General features: G+C 45.4%; 2 protein-coding genes across 2 annotated transcripts; both read left to right on the top strand.

The window, feature by feature from the left end:
- Window positions 1-621: 621 nt before the first annotated feature.
- On the top strand, window positions 622-3,148 carry JR316_0007429 (FACT complex subunit POB3; the record flags this gene model as incomplete). The annotated part of the gene is made up of 7 exons (XM_047893171.1): window positions 622-673; window positions 788-963; window positions 1,040-1,145; window positions 1,203-1,729; window positions 1,787-1,890; window positions 1,943-2,571; window positions 2,622-3,148. The coding sequence occupies 7 exons, from the start codon at window positions 622-624 to the stop codon at window positions 3,146-3,148; spliced, it is 2,121 nt and encodes a 706-aa protein (XP_047748453.1).
- A 529-nt stretch (window positions 3,149-3,677) lies between these two features.
- On the top strand, window positions 3,678-7,535 carry JR316_0007428 (Alpha-actinin-like protein 1; the record flags this gene model as incomplete). The annotated part of the gene is made up of 12 exons (XM_047893170.1): window positions 3,678-3,739; window positions 3,809-3,909; window positions 4,025-4,150; window positions 4,225-4,303; window positions 4,861-4,918; window positions 5,355-5,454; window positions 5,661-5,758; window positions 5,978-6,291; window positions 6,476-6,791; window positions 6,874-7,101; window positions 7,208-7,279; window positions 7,344-7,535. The coding sequence occupies 12 exons, from the start codon at window positions 3,678-3,680 to the stop codon at window positions 7,533-7,535; spliced, it is 1,746 nt and encodes a 581-aa protein (XP_047748452.1).
- Between the last annotated feature and the right edge of the window lie 3,838 nt (window positions 7,536-11,373).

Genomic DNA, 11,373 nt, shown 5'->3' with positions numbered 1-11,373 from the left:
CTGTTCATCTCTTCCGTGTTTATATATTCAAGAGTTTTCAAGAAAAACTAGACACTCCATTCTTTTGTCATAACACATCACTATCCTACCATTGCCGCCGCCGCTGTATGCGCACACATGTATCATTCCATCATCCCGTACCGTACCATTATTCCTTTACATTATTCTAGTCCACCCACCGCCCCTCATCTTATCTTATTGAAGATTTGAAGACGATGCGTACCTGTTTACATTAGCTCTTGAGATGTATCTATATATTGTCGCTTCAAATGTGTAGTTGTGTTTGTTTTTTTATCTTGCGTTCGTTCTTTCTCTCGCGTCAATTTAATTTTAAATGAGCCTTGCGATGTCTGGTATTCTTCTTGACTTCTAAGTTCCAAGTTCTATTATCACCATTATCTTGATATTGCGAAGGCCAGTAACGAGCCATCACTGCAAGATTCATAGCTTCCTCCGACGCCAGAATGCATTGGAGCGGCTGCTGATCATTGAAGTAATTCAAACTCCGCAGCGCGTCGTGTGTCACAGTCATGCGTTGTGTGGTCACAAATTAGCATTGGCTGCTCATCACAGGCTCATCATCTTTGCTCCAGACAACGACGACGTCAAGACTAGGGAACGATGACGACCCAGTATGATAGGATCTACCATGGAATGTCCCCGGAAACTGGCAGTGCGTGTTTACTCTTCTTATGTCATGTTCATCTTGTTGACGGTGCCATTTCCATTTGCGTGCTTTATCGTTCCGTGCATCTGCGTTGGTGAAAAACCTTTTGACGATGCATAGAATTCCGGATGGCACCTAGTGGGATGGCGTGGAAGGGTATTGAGACGGAGGCTGTGACTGCTATTCCCAATACCGACGTTAAGTGGGCGCAGTGGCTCCGCGTCGCTCGCGGCTTCCGCCTGCGCGTGGGCATGAAAGACCACAAGAGAGACAACTTTGACGGTTTTGCGAGGGAGGTACGTGTGTCTTGACTGTTTCTAACACGAGGAGGATATGGGGATTTAAGGAATTTAATTGGCTTTTAACGTATAGGACCATGACAAGCTTGCAAAGACGCTGCAAACCCATTTCGGAGTGACGCTCGAGACGGTCGAGACGTCCTTCAAAGGGTGGAACTGGGGCGTCGCCGACTTCCATGGTAGGCAAGCCCTCTCCTTTCCAAACTCAACTCTGCTCTAACATAGCGCACCCACAGGCGAAGAGCTCGCATTTATGGTCTCTGACCGAACCGCATTCGAGCTTCCCCTCCGCCACGTTGCCAACTCCAATATCGCCGGAAAAACCGAAGTTTCTCTTGAATTTTCCAACCTGACTCCTTCCGCCTCGTCCTCTAACCCCAAATCCGCGGCTTTGCTCAAACAAGCTGGTGATGAGCTGACTGAAATCCGCTTCTTCGTCCCTGGTACCATCACGAAACTCAAAGGCTCCTCATCGGACGCCGGCTCAGATGCGGAGAATGATAACGAGGACGAGGAGGAGATTAGCGCTGCGCAGGTGTTCCATGACACGATCAAGGAGAAGGCGTCTATTTCCGTCGGGTCGGGAGACCTTATACTCTCGTTTGACGAGATATTGGTCCTGACGCCGCGTGGAAGGTACGATATGGATATGTTCAAGGACTTTTTGCGGTTGAGGGGAAAGACATATGATTATAAAGTGCTATATGGGAGCATTTCGAGGCTGTTTTTGTTGCCGAAGGATGATCAGCAGGTGTTATTTATCGTGCGTAGTGGTTTTTTTTTGTTCTGTTTTAACAGGTCACTGATTATTGTTGAGTAGTTGGGCTTGAGCACGCCAATTCGACAAGGACAGACGCTTTACCAGTACCTTGTCATGCAATTCACGCGGGAAGAAGAGATTACAGCCGAGCTGAACATGAGCGAGTACGTTCCTAACCCATCATGAATCACTCAACGCCTAACTATTTGCCTACAGCGAGGATCTCGCGAAATACGACAAGCTAAAAAAGAACTACGAAGACCCGACATATGAAGTCGTTTCCTCCGTCTTCCGTGCTCTCTCTGGGAAGAAAATTATTGGCTCGGGATCCTTCCAATCGCGCGACGGGCACCCAGGCTTCAAAGCCAATCTAAAAGCTATCCAGGGCGACCTTTTCATGCTCGAGCGATACATCTTCTTCGTGTCCAAGTCCCCACTGCTCATTGAACTTGCGGATATCCACACTGTCACCTTCTCGCGCGTGGGCTCGGCGTCAGCTGCTCAGGCCGGTCGCACGTTCGATATCCATATCACGCTGAAGAGCGGAGGGCCGGAACACACGTTCACGAGCATCAACAAGGAGGAGCACGAGATTGTCGATGCGTACCTGAAGGATAAGAAGGTACGGGTGAAGAATGAGATGGTGCCGGATGCGGATCTGTTGATGGCGGCCGTGGGCGCTGGGGATGATGATGATGACGATGATGACGATGAGGATATGGCGAGTGTGTTGAGCAGTGAGGAGGAGGCGCGGAGGAGGCGTGCCAAGGCCAAGGCGAAAGCGTCTGGTGGCGGCGCGGTGAAGACGAGTGGAGGGATGGATGATGATGATAGCGAGGATGATGGTGCGTGTTTTTCTTTTTGGGGTATATTTTGTCGTTGACTCTGTGTTTAGAGGACTTTGAGGCGTCTGAATCCGATTCGGGCTCCCCATCGGACAGCGACTCTTCGGATGGCTCAGGTGCTGAGACGGCCTCTGATGCCAGTGGTGACATGATGCTCACCAAACCCAAGCCCAAACCAAAGGCTAAAGCAGCCAAGGGCAAGGGCAAGGATAACGAAGACGGCGATGGTGGGTCGCCACCAAAAAAAGTTGTCAAGAAAAAGGCACCTGTGAAAGACAAAGACGGAAGCGATGCAGAAAAGCCCAAGCCAAAACCAAAACCAAAAGCGAAGAAGGAGGATGACGCAATGGATGTGGATGGTGAGGGCAAGCCTAAACCCAAGCCCAAGCCTAAAGCTGCTGCGAAACCGAACTCGAGCTCAAAGGCCGGTCCAAGCAATGGGGATGCTATGGACGTGGATGTGGATGGGGAAGATAAACCGAAGCCCAAGTTTAAACCAAAGGCGCCAGCGGCGGTGAAGAAAGATAGTGATGCGGGTGTGGAACCGCCCAAAAAGAAGATGAAGAAAACGGATTGAATGAGTTGATTGGGGTGAACGGGTGTATCTGGATTTTGATTTAGACTTCCCTTTTCACTGTTTTCTTTGTTTTCTTTATCTTTTATGCTACAACCTTTTTTTGTTCATGTTTATCGAATCTCTATTCGATTGTTAATTAAGACCAATATCAGCCAAATATCAGCCTGCTTTCCATGTTGGATCTTCTACTAGGATATGCCACTTTGCGAGACGTATCGCATTGCGCAGATGGAGTTGGAAACCTGGTGCGGCTGCAGATGGAACCATGGTTTCGTCACATAAAATTGAACTGAACGAATATTTAGTATTAAGAGCATGCAACGAGTGTACGATAAGTACCATTTTACATAGGCGTTCTTGAAAGCTTCAATTCCGCGCGAACGCGCGTTTGTCAGTGTGACTAAGGACGCGCTTCGGAGTTTGAATGAACGCGTTAGGTGTGACGTCGTGACACGGCGAGATCGCTGTGCCCTTCGTCCACGCCCCTGAGTACATTTTCGTCCACCGCCAGTGTATGGCTAAGCCCAGGATGATCACACCAGAAGCCGAAGCCCGCTCGCGCGATATGCAGGAGCGCACGTTCTGCAAGTGGTATGAGCTCTTATGCTAATAATGAAGACAAAATCAAAGGCAATCTAATCTAATATTCAACATTGTCAGGTTAAACACCAAACTTGAAGCACATGGATACCCGACAATGAGCTCGCTGGTCAAAGATCTATCGGATGGTGTCCGACTTATTCAGCTCATGGTGCGCCCTAGTGTTCTGTGTAATCGTACTCACTCTTACAAGTTGAATGTGTACTAGGAAATAATGGGTGGATAATCTCGACGCATGCATCTCTGTGAACAACCGACACTGACACATATGTCCAGGCGACACCTCTCTCGGGCGATATAACAAGAACCCACGAATGCGCGTACAGAAAGCCGAGAATGTCAACAAAGCCCTCGAGTTCATTCGCCAGCGGAACGTCAAGCTCACGAACATCGGTCCAGAAGGTGCGGTCTCGCTCTGCCTATATCGTTCGCGAAATTGAATACAACTAAAGAAATATATGTGCAATAATATATAGATATTATCGACGGAAATCTGAAGCTCATTCTCGGTATGATATGGACACTTATTCTGCGGTTTACCATCGCAGATATCAGGTCTGTGTTCCCTTTATCCCGCCCGATTGAATTCTGGTACTAATGCGCCCGCCTACCTATTTTATGTTTCCTAATTCTATATCTACTCAAACATGAATATTCCTACTCATCCACTCAAACGCCCTCTCACTCACCTCCCACACACACCGGACCCACGAATACTCTTCCGAATACGAATACGATTGTGATGACGAATACGAATACGGATGATAAAGCGAAGAAGGTCTCTCTGCAAAAGAAGGTCTTCTCCTCTGGTGCCAGCGCAAGACTGAGCCGTACAATGAAGTGAACGTGCAGGATTTTTCGCATAGCTGGGCAGATGGATTAGCTTTGTACGTCTCTACCTACTTTTCCTATCTCCATGCATCTTTTTTCCTTTCCTTCCATTTTCTTTGCAACCTGTCGAAAAGAACGAAAAAAAAAAAACGCGACACGAATATGGATACGCGAGGGACTTGCCAACGTATCTGTTTTACCTTCATCTTTTCTCCTTACCACCCCCTTCTTGCCTCATTCATAATCTAAATTTTATAATCGGCAATCTCAATTGACATCAGATGCGCGCTCATCCACTGTCACCGCCCCGACCTCCTCGACTACCCTTCGCTCGACAAGGTACGTCGCTCTCTCACCATCGCACCGCTCGACGTCAGACGAATACAGGTCTTTCCTTTCTCCCCTCTTCCTCTTTCTCTTGCTTTTGCTCGCCAATAAACTCGTTTGCTGCATTTTTTCATATCCATCCCACCTTCGATCTCTCTCGCGATTTGTACCATGGCGTCATGGCGAATCTACCGATGCGATTGCGATGCGCGATATGATCTTAAATGCGATGCGACGCGAAACGATCTGACGCGATGAATGACCGACAACAGACGGACCGCCACGGAAACACACGGCTAGCATTCAAAGTAGCTGCGGAACATCTAAATATCCCTGTACGTCCCTTCACCCGCTCTTTTTGACGATGATATACCAACTAACACGACCCCGCTGGTATTCTTCCGCCTAATCAACTTTCACTTTCATGTTTTTTTTATCTTGCATATAGCAACTCCTTGAAGTGGAAGATTTGTGCGACTCGGCGCACCCTGATGAACGGAGTGTTATGACGTACATTGCGAGTTTCTTCCATGCGTTTTCAACGATGGGTACGTCTGCTTTTTTTTATTTTTTGATTTCTTCTCCCGTTTGCCTTGTGTGTGTTGGGTTGCTGATATCTTTTTATTTAAAAACATATGTTGGTGGGGTTATTGTTGTGTTTTGCATCTGATTTTATTCGACCTCTCACTATTTGTTTCTTTATTGATCTCTTTTTTGATTTTATTACGATATTCATTCTGGCTTTGGCTACTAGACCAGGCAGAAACGGTTTCGCGGCGCGTGGAGAAGTTTGCGGAGCTCATGCAGTCTGTCTGGTTGATTAGAAATGACTATGAAAGACGCGTGCGGTTGGTGAGTGGATGTATTTCCGTTTTTTTTGTATATTTTCTGCTCATCAAACTCCTAACCATCTACATCGGACCGTATTCTTTTTCATTTATTTATCGCGTTTTCTTTCAATTCACATAAATCCGTCGATGCCCCATTGGCTTTGCCAACTTCAACAAAAAATCAAACGACACCATATTTCTAAATACAAATCCAAAATCCGAAACCATAAAACCAACACAGCTCCTGTCTTCTCTATCCGACATCCAAGCCCAATGGGCTCTCACGCCGACCTCATCATGTACCTCGTACCCAGCAGCAAAAGCCCTCTCCGCCTCCTTCACTCAGTACAAGTCCACAACGAAGCGCACATGGGTCGCTGAGCGCCAGGATCTGGCGACCCTGTTTGGGAATGTGCAAACAAAGTTGAAGACGTATGGCCTAAGGGAGTATGTGCCCCCCGCGGGACTCACTCTGGCGGATGTGGATGAGGCGTGGGAAAAGCTTGGACGGGTGGAGGGTGAGAGGTGGAGAGGGGTGAATGCGAAGATAAGAGAGTGAGTTTGGTTTTTTTGGTGCTTCTCATTAGACATTTTTATTGTTGGATTTTGGGATGGTACTTTGAGGTGTCAGTCCAGAATCGAGTTTGGTCATCCCTTTTCCCCGTCTTTTTCTTTCATCATCTCTCGGCCTTTTTTAGTTCGCCAATTGATCAAACTAATACCCTCTTCATTCTCCCAGAATCAAGGAAGACCTGCGAAAGCGCTTCGCATCACTCGCACACGCTTTCGAGCGGTCCTTGCAAGACGTTTCCTCCTCCCTTGCCTCGCTCTCCGGCCCGCTCGAGTCCCAGCAGGCGCAGGTACAACATATCCAGACACACCGCCTACCGCAGCTATCGGCATCGCTCAAGGAGCTTGCAGAGGCCGAGGCGGCATGCGAGGCTGCGAATGTGGAAGAAAATGATTACACAGTGTTTACGTGCCAGGATCTGGAATTTGAGTTGGAGCTTGTTGTGCATGGGGTTGCGAAGAAGATTGGGTTTATTGATAATCAGGTATGTTTTTTTTTTTCTTCTCGATTTCGTTCTGATTGGTTTGCTGTTTCGATGTATGACTAAAATAACACGATTCGATCAGATCGTTTCGCGGAATATGACGAACTTGACCCCAGCGCAGTTGGAAGAATTCGAGAGCACGTTCCGGTACTTTGACAAGGATGAGACGAATACGCTCAACCTGGCTGAGATGATTGCGGCGCTTGCGAGTTTGGGAATTGTGTACTCGGAGGAGGACATGGATCTGATATACGAGCAACTCGTGAGCGAGTATGGAAACGTCACGTTTGAGGCATTTATTAATCTCTTAGTGAGTCCTTTTTTACTATCATGCTACGTCTTTTTTTTGGTTTTTGGGCGGAAGAAAAATGCAAGAGGAAGCTGGGTTTCTGACTCAGATTTCCTTTGTTTTGTAGGTGGAGATTACGGAGGATCAGACGTCGCCAGACCAGCTGCGTGAGGCGTTCAGAGGTATTGCAAAAGACAAGGTTAGAATCGATTTCCACTCCCCGTATTTGTGTCAACAGTATGATTAATTTTCACCTCCAATAGCCATTCGTCACAGAGCTCGACCTGCGTCTTGCCCACCTACCTGCAGCATCAATCGAGTATCTACGCGAGGCAATGCCCAAGGCTCCTGGTCCGGAGAGCAACAACAACGGCAGTAGTAGTGGTGGTGCTGGCGGTGAAGCAGAATATGACTATGATCGATTCATCGACGAGGTGTTTGGGAGCACGACATAGCATAGCATTGGCCAACGGCCACACTGGGACAGAGTATGTTGAGTATATGGCTTTGTTTATTTATTCCCCTTCGTTTTTCTTTTGTATCATCACCTTCGTCGTCGTCGTCGTCACACCGTCAACGTTATCGTTATCGTTCTTAGACTAGGATGGGAACCAATAGGTGGAAGGAAGCAATGGTCGTTTGGTGGAATGGTTTATGTTCTCATCGCGGCAGGTTGAAAAGATGGAGTATATTGAGAAGCCAGGATCTCCGTGACATTTTGGGGTGCATTAGTTGGACAAGATAGCGGCTTACTCTCCGTTGCACTCCATGGAAATTTAAAGACAGTCATGAATTCGATCTTATCGCGGATTTTAAATTTAGAATACTATATGTGCCGCTATGGCGAAAGTTGGGAGTCCTTTCGTGGCATTGTTCGTTGACCTACTCTCCTGTCAGTTGGTATGACAGTTTATTTAAAAGTCAGAGCCTCTGCCTTTGCAATCTTCTGGGGTATGTCACCGTGCCAGACCGATCAAAGTAGCCAACAACAATCAAAGTAACATGGTATTTTTGAACGGCGCCTAAATGAAAACAGTGAACTGGAAATGCGCGAAAGAGCGAGTTTCAACTAGCCGTGTTATGATAGGCAGGTTCCACTGTCTTGCCTGCACGTCTTGAGGTCTATTTGAACCTTGATGTCTTTAATATACCGATACAGTATCCCGGAACTGAAGGCTATAAATATGTTAGTTGGACAGGAAACTCAAACGTATCAATATTTCGTGAGGCCTCATTCTTCCTAGTTCCAAAACCTCCAAATATACCCACTTGGAAACATGGCAGTGCTTGAATTGCGAATGGTTCGACGTATTTCTTTGCCAATTTAGAAAAAAAATGTTATACTCAGGGTATAAAAGCCTGATTCCACTGTCCTCCATTTGGGCGTTCTACTTAATATTTGTTTTTCCCTTGCCACTGGTGGCTTTTCCATTTGGTTTTTATTATGTCGCTCATCAAAATTGATCTGGGCGACTCTTTTGGCGCGTTGATGATTGGAACATATATTTCGTCAATGTTAGTCATATGTCTTCGTATTCGCTGGTTCCAGAACGCCTGAATAATGGCAATGCCGAATAGACTACTGGGCTGCATGTATTTGCAGGTACGTAATATCGTGGCAAAAAAGGGCGCATTCTTTTCTGATGTGGGGGCATAGGTTTATTACTATTTTATGACATATTCAGATGGAATCCTGGTTCAAACAACCGTAGGCTCACTTAATATCAGTTCAATTATTATATTTATATCAACGATCCACTTCCAAGGTGTTAACGCTTCTGTCAGTGGCTCTTACAGTCTTTCCAAAGCAGATTCGGCGCTTAAATACAATTATGCATAGAGTCTTGGAGACATTCCACAAATTCCTTTGCATTCATGGCGTGTACCACTATCTCATACGTAACTATTTCGATCCGATATCTCTCCTAAACGCAGTCTGGTATGTCCAATTCCACCTAACGCTGAGCCCCTTCAATTTACCGAGCCTGAAAATAGGTCAATTATTGTAAGAGACGCTCTCTTTTTTGTAGCAACGCAGATCATGAATGTATTTGATAGTTATCGTTCGGGATCATTGTATGTATCCAACCGGATTCCCCATGATAACAGCAAGGTTTTCTCACCCACTCTCACTACAGAGTCTCACAATCTGTATTGTGCATCTCTCTTACGCGTATCGGATCTTTCGTTGTACGTTTAATATTCGATGACTCGGGATTTTTGGAATCTTCGAACTTCGCACTGACGTACTGGAATTGTTCAGTAACAAGAAGAAAAGGCATAACGACTGTCATTGTGTGTTCACTCTTCTCCACCAACCCATTTACTTCTGACCGGACCTACCCGACATTTTCTCTAGATATTCCTTGCTTTTTCAAACTTCGGTAGGACTGCTTGGTGACTCTATGGTTTATTTATATTAACTACCTCAAATAATTCTTATGATATTTGAAGGGCTAGGTTGGAGTAAGAGGATAACATATTCGATGATGGAAATGATAACTGATATACCATTTTTTCAGTGCTTGTGGCAGAGCTGTGAGCCTCAAACTTGTTGATTCACTGTTCAAGCACTTCGGTATCTCACATAGCGTCTTTCAGCTTCCGTTCTCCTTCACTTTCGCCACCTTCATTACTTTCGATTGTGAGTCATAAATACTTAATATTATGAAGTAGTATCATTTAATTCTATGGGTTTACATTGTTATAACTTTTTATTAGCTTATTGGGAAAGTGCTTTCATCCACAGCGGTCGTGGTCGACATCATGATCTCAGTCACACTCAGCTATCACCTGCATAAAAATAAGACAGGATTTGAGAGGTAGATATTTACAAGCTTGTTCAGAGATCCGGACATCTCACGTTGATGGTTGATCAGAGCCGACAGGTTAATAAACCGCCTTATAAAGTACACTATCAGCAATGGCGCGTTGACGAGGTATGTTTTGCTCACGGTAGATTGAAGCGCCTCGCTCATTGTGTTTTAAATATTCAGTGTAATGGGTTTGGTCTCGCTCGGGCTGGTGGGCCTTTCAATATGGCCATCTTCCTGCAGACATTAACCCTAGTTTTCCAAGCTTCTGGGACGTCCACATAGTCTTCTGTTTGTTGCTTCATCGCAAATAATATCATCACGTATGAGGTTTCTTTTTTTTCTCTGTGACATAGTTCTAATTCTTATTATTCAGTGTACGCCAATTCACTTTTAGCCACTTTGACTTCAAGAAAACGTCCCGAACACAATTCAAAGCAAAATTCTATTTCAAAAATCGTATTTATACACTCTTCTCGACTGCATTCTCCTCCTACAGTGCCCTCAATCCCCGACGAAGCAAAAACAATGGATGGATGTGATGTATGACAGACATTTATTGCGCCCCACCCTTCCTCATTAGGGTCGGAAAGACTCGGACATTCAAAACAGCATTTTGGACTTTTTTTTGCCCTGTAACCTGAATAGAAATGGATTATAGCTACGGACTATAAAGACAATTGATTATGATGTATTATCTGCCCTTGAATAATTGATAGTACAAAACCTCTGGACTGATCAGTGATATAGGTTACATCACGTAAATATATACAGAAATGCGCATCTGTCTACTGCATGATGAAATCATGTACTGACCTTGATTCCTGATGCCGTTGATTCTGTGTTGCTATAAAAATATCAAATACTTATAGTTTCTCATTATGAAGCATTTTGGTCGAGAAAGAGTCGAGTGCCACGGGCTTGACGGCCTCCAGTCATCCCCCAATTTTCATTTTTTACCCCTAGGTATCTACAGAGGAAATTGCCCCAGCTGCCGTGGGTACTCGCCCACTGTTGCTGGCGCATGATCGTCCTAATTTCGCAGTGGTAAAAATATTCTATGTGTAGCATCATGCAGCCTGCGGGTGACATTGTTGTAGTCGATGTGAAGTATAACGTACACGTAGTGTACTACCTCGTCATTCTTGCTTAAATAATTCTTATGAGCTGACCGAGGTCATTCATGATCATATCCAGTGTTCTGGGGATCTTTGTACTATAGCGAAAAGTTCAAGAATAATGTGGGAAAGTCCTTGCTCATTAAAGGTTGGTCAAGAAGGTATACGAATCTGATGGAATATGCTAATAGACAATTTTCATCACTAATGACCTCTTTTCACCAGAAAGTCTGATGCATCAGTATTTATGAGGCCTGATTTGAAACAAAGCTGTTAGAAAAAGATAGTGCGTGAAATGCCTGATACTCTTGTTACTGGATCTATGATGATCAATCACACTCGGCGTATTCTTGCTGTATCTT

The sequence above is a fragment of the Psilocybe cubensis genome, chromosome 6 (assembly GCF_017499595.1).
Source record: "Psilocybe cubensis strain MGC-MH-2018 chromosome 6, whole genome shotgun sequence".
NCBI classification, from domain to species: domain Eukaryota; kingdom Fungi; phylum Basidiomycota; class Agaricomycetes; order Agaricales; family Agrocybaceae; genus Psilocybe; species Psilocybe cubensis.
The sequence above is the reverse complement of the archived record's forward strand: the minus strand, read 5'-3'. Positions and strand labels throughout refer to the sequence as shown.